At 34.8% G+C, this 2,087-nt stretch overlaps 1 protein-coding gene across 1 annotated transcript in view; it reads right to left on the reverse strand.

Moving 5' to 3' along the window:
* Positions 1–2,087, reverse strand: part of RAD51AP1 (RAD51 associated protein 1) — a 28,945-nt gene that overhangs the window by 10,248 nt on the left and 16,610 nt on the right. Inside the window, exons 4-5 of the mRNA XM_012556896.2 lie at positions 1,400–1,509; positions 1–51 (exon numbers count right to left, since the gene is read on the reverse strand). Of these exons, the coding sequence (XP_012412350.1) occupies positions 1–51; positions 1,400–1,509 (161 nt within the window). The remainder of the gene's footprint in view (positions 52–1,399; positions 1,510–2,087) is intronic.

A 2,087-nucleotide genomic window follows, 5' to 3' on the forward strand; every position in this document is an offset into this window, starting at 1 on the left:
GAGGAGACTTAGTCACTGTTTCTGTTTCACTATTACCACATTTTTTAATGCCTAAATATAAATAAGAAAGAAAATTTAGATGTACCTTAATCAAACAATGTCTAGAAATAGGAAAGATTAATGCTAAAATCTAATAGCATATAGATACAGATAAATGATCTAAACTCAAGCTGCACAGTGATTTTACTTGGAGAGGCTAGCATATGGTTGAGTTTAGGCTCTGAAATCAAACAGACTTAGTTTCAAACTCAGACACACTTAAACTGGCTATATGACCTGGGGCAAGTTGCTTATCCTTTCGAAGACTTAATTTCCTCATCTATAATGTGGAGATAAAAATAGTGTCTCATAAGGTTATTGTGAGGGTTTAAACAAGCTCATACATGGAAATTACTTATCACAGTATCTAGCACATAGGAAACAGTCAATAAATAGTAGCTATCATTACCATGTAGGCAAATCCATGCTTTTGCTAACATAAGCACTCTCTAATCATTATATTACTCTTAAAACAATCTACAGTACTTTAAGAGACCTTTGCGTCATGATAACTGGTATCATTAAATCCCAGTGTTATAAAGTACATTATTCTGTGAGAAGTGGTCTTCCAAGAAAATTCACTATACATTCTATAATCTCTTATGAGAGGGAGATGAATTTCATTTTTTCATCTATAGATATAATACATGACAACTCTCTCTTTAAATTTTGATTTCTGATTATTAAAAGGCTCCCTAATCTCTCTCATTTATTTTCAAATAGGAGGCAATACTGATTTAAAGAACAAAACAAAAACCTTAAATAACATAGTAGGCTAAAATATTCCCCAACTAAAAAGAATCTAAGCCAAAATAATTTAATCCAAAAAACATTTTAGCAGTTGAAGTGTCATTTCTAGGAACGATTTCTGCCTCTCCAGAAAGTCAATATTGCCATCTGCCGCATAGTCACCGGAAAAATCAAAGGAGAAAAATTCACAGAGAAATCCAGAAGGCATAAACCTCTTAAATCTACTGAGACTGCTAACCAAATTAGTACCTTTAACATTCAAAAATAAAAATTATCATCATTAGATTATGTTCAACTGATCTGGAGAGGATATGGATTGTTAGGATTGTGCAGATCAATTCATTTGATAAATAAATTAAATTTTCACAGTGTACCAAAATACAATTTGAAAACCCAGGCTCATAGTCTATCCTTAGGTATTAAGCATAATACGTATGTATGTGACTTATGCAGCTGAATAAACATTTGAATCCAATTGCATCCTCTGCTTGTAGCTCTATTAATAGCCCAAAGTATTCAAACCTCTTTCTTCTGTGAAGGCCCATCCAAAGAAATGTTTACAAAATCAGTAAGCGAGTTTTAAAGACAAACATACAGAAAATAAAATTACTTTTTTCTTGCGACTCCGACACATCAATGCGGACTGTTGGAGTTTCCTTCACTGATAAAGCTAGTGCAACTTCTAAGTCTCTCTGGTACAGCTTGTCATCTAAAGCCATCCTAAAATAGACCCACAAATAATAATAAGGTTTTTAAAATATGAGTCTCAACTGAAGAGCAAAGTTTGAGATTTTCCTGAATTACTATTTTAGAGTTGCTCCAACCTCACAAAAATGTTTTTAAATTATAATCATCATCATTAATTGACCTTTGATGGTAAGACTCCTACAAGGTGTATCTAGTATAACAGATTTGAAACAGGAGTAGCATGTGCCTTTGCACTTGTTTGCTGTCTTTCACTGTTATGCCTCTCCTTAGTACCACCTCTGTCCAGCTGGGAAGCACCATCTCAATCTTAAAGACACTTGGCTCCAATATTACTTCCACATAGGAATCATCCCTGACCTCCCCCCTTTAGACAGGTATTATAACCAAACCCAAATCCTGTTGTTGTTGAGTCCATTCTGACTCATGGCAACCCCATGTGTTCCAGAATAGAACTGCTCCAAAGGGTTTTCTTGGCTGTAATCTTTATGAAAGCAGATTGCCAGGCCTTTCTTCTGTGGCAATGTTGGGTGGGTTTGAACCACCTACCTTTAGGTTAGTAGTTGAGTGCAAACAGTTTGTGTCACCCAGGG

This window comes from Trichechus manatus, unplaced genomic scaffold, assembly GCF_000243295.1.
Source record: "Trichechus manatus latirostris isolate Lorelei unplaced genomic scaffold, TriManLat1.0 scaffold00081, whole genome shotgun sequence".
Classification (NCBI taxonomy): Eukaryota; Metazoa; Chordata; class Mammalia; order Sirenia; family Trichechidae; genus Trichechus; species Trichechus manatus.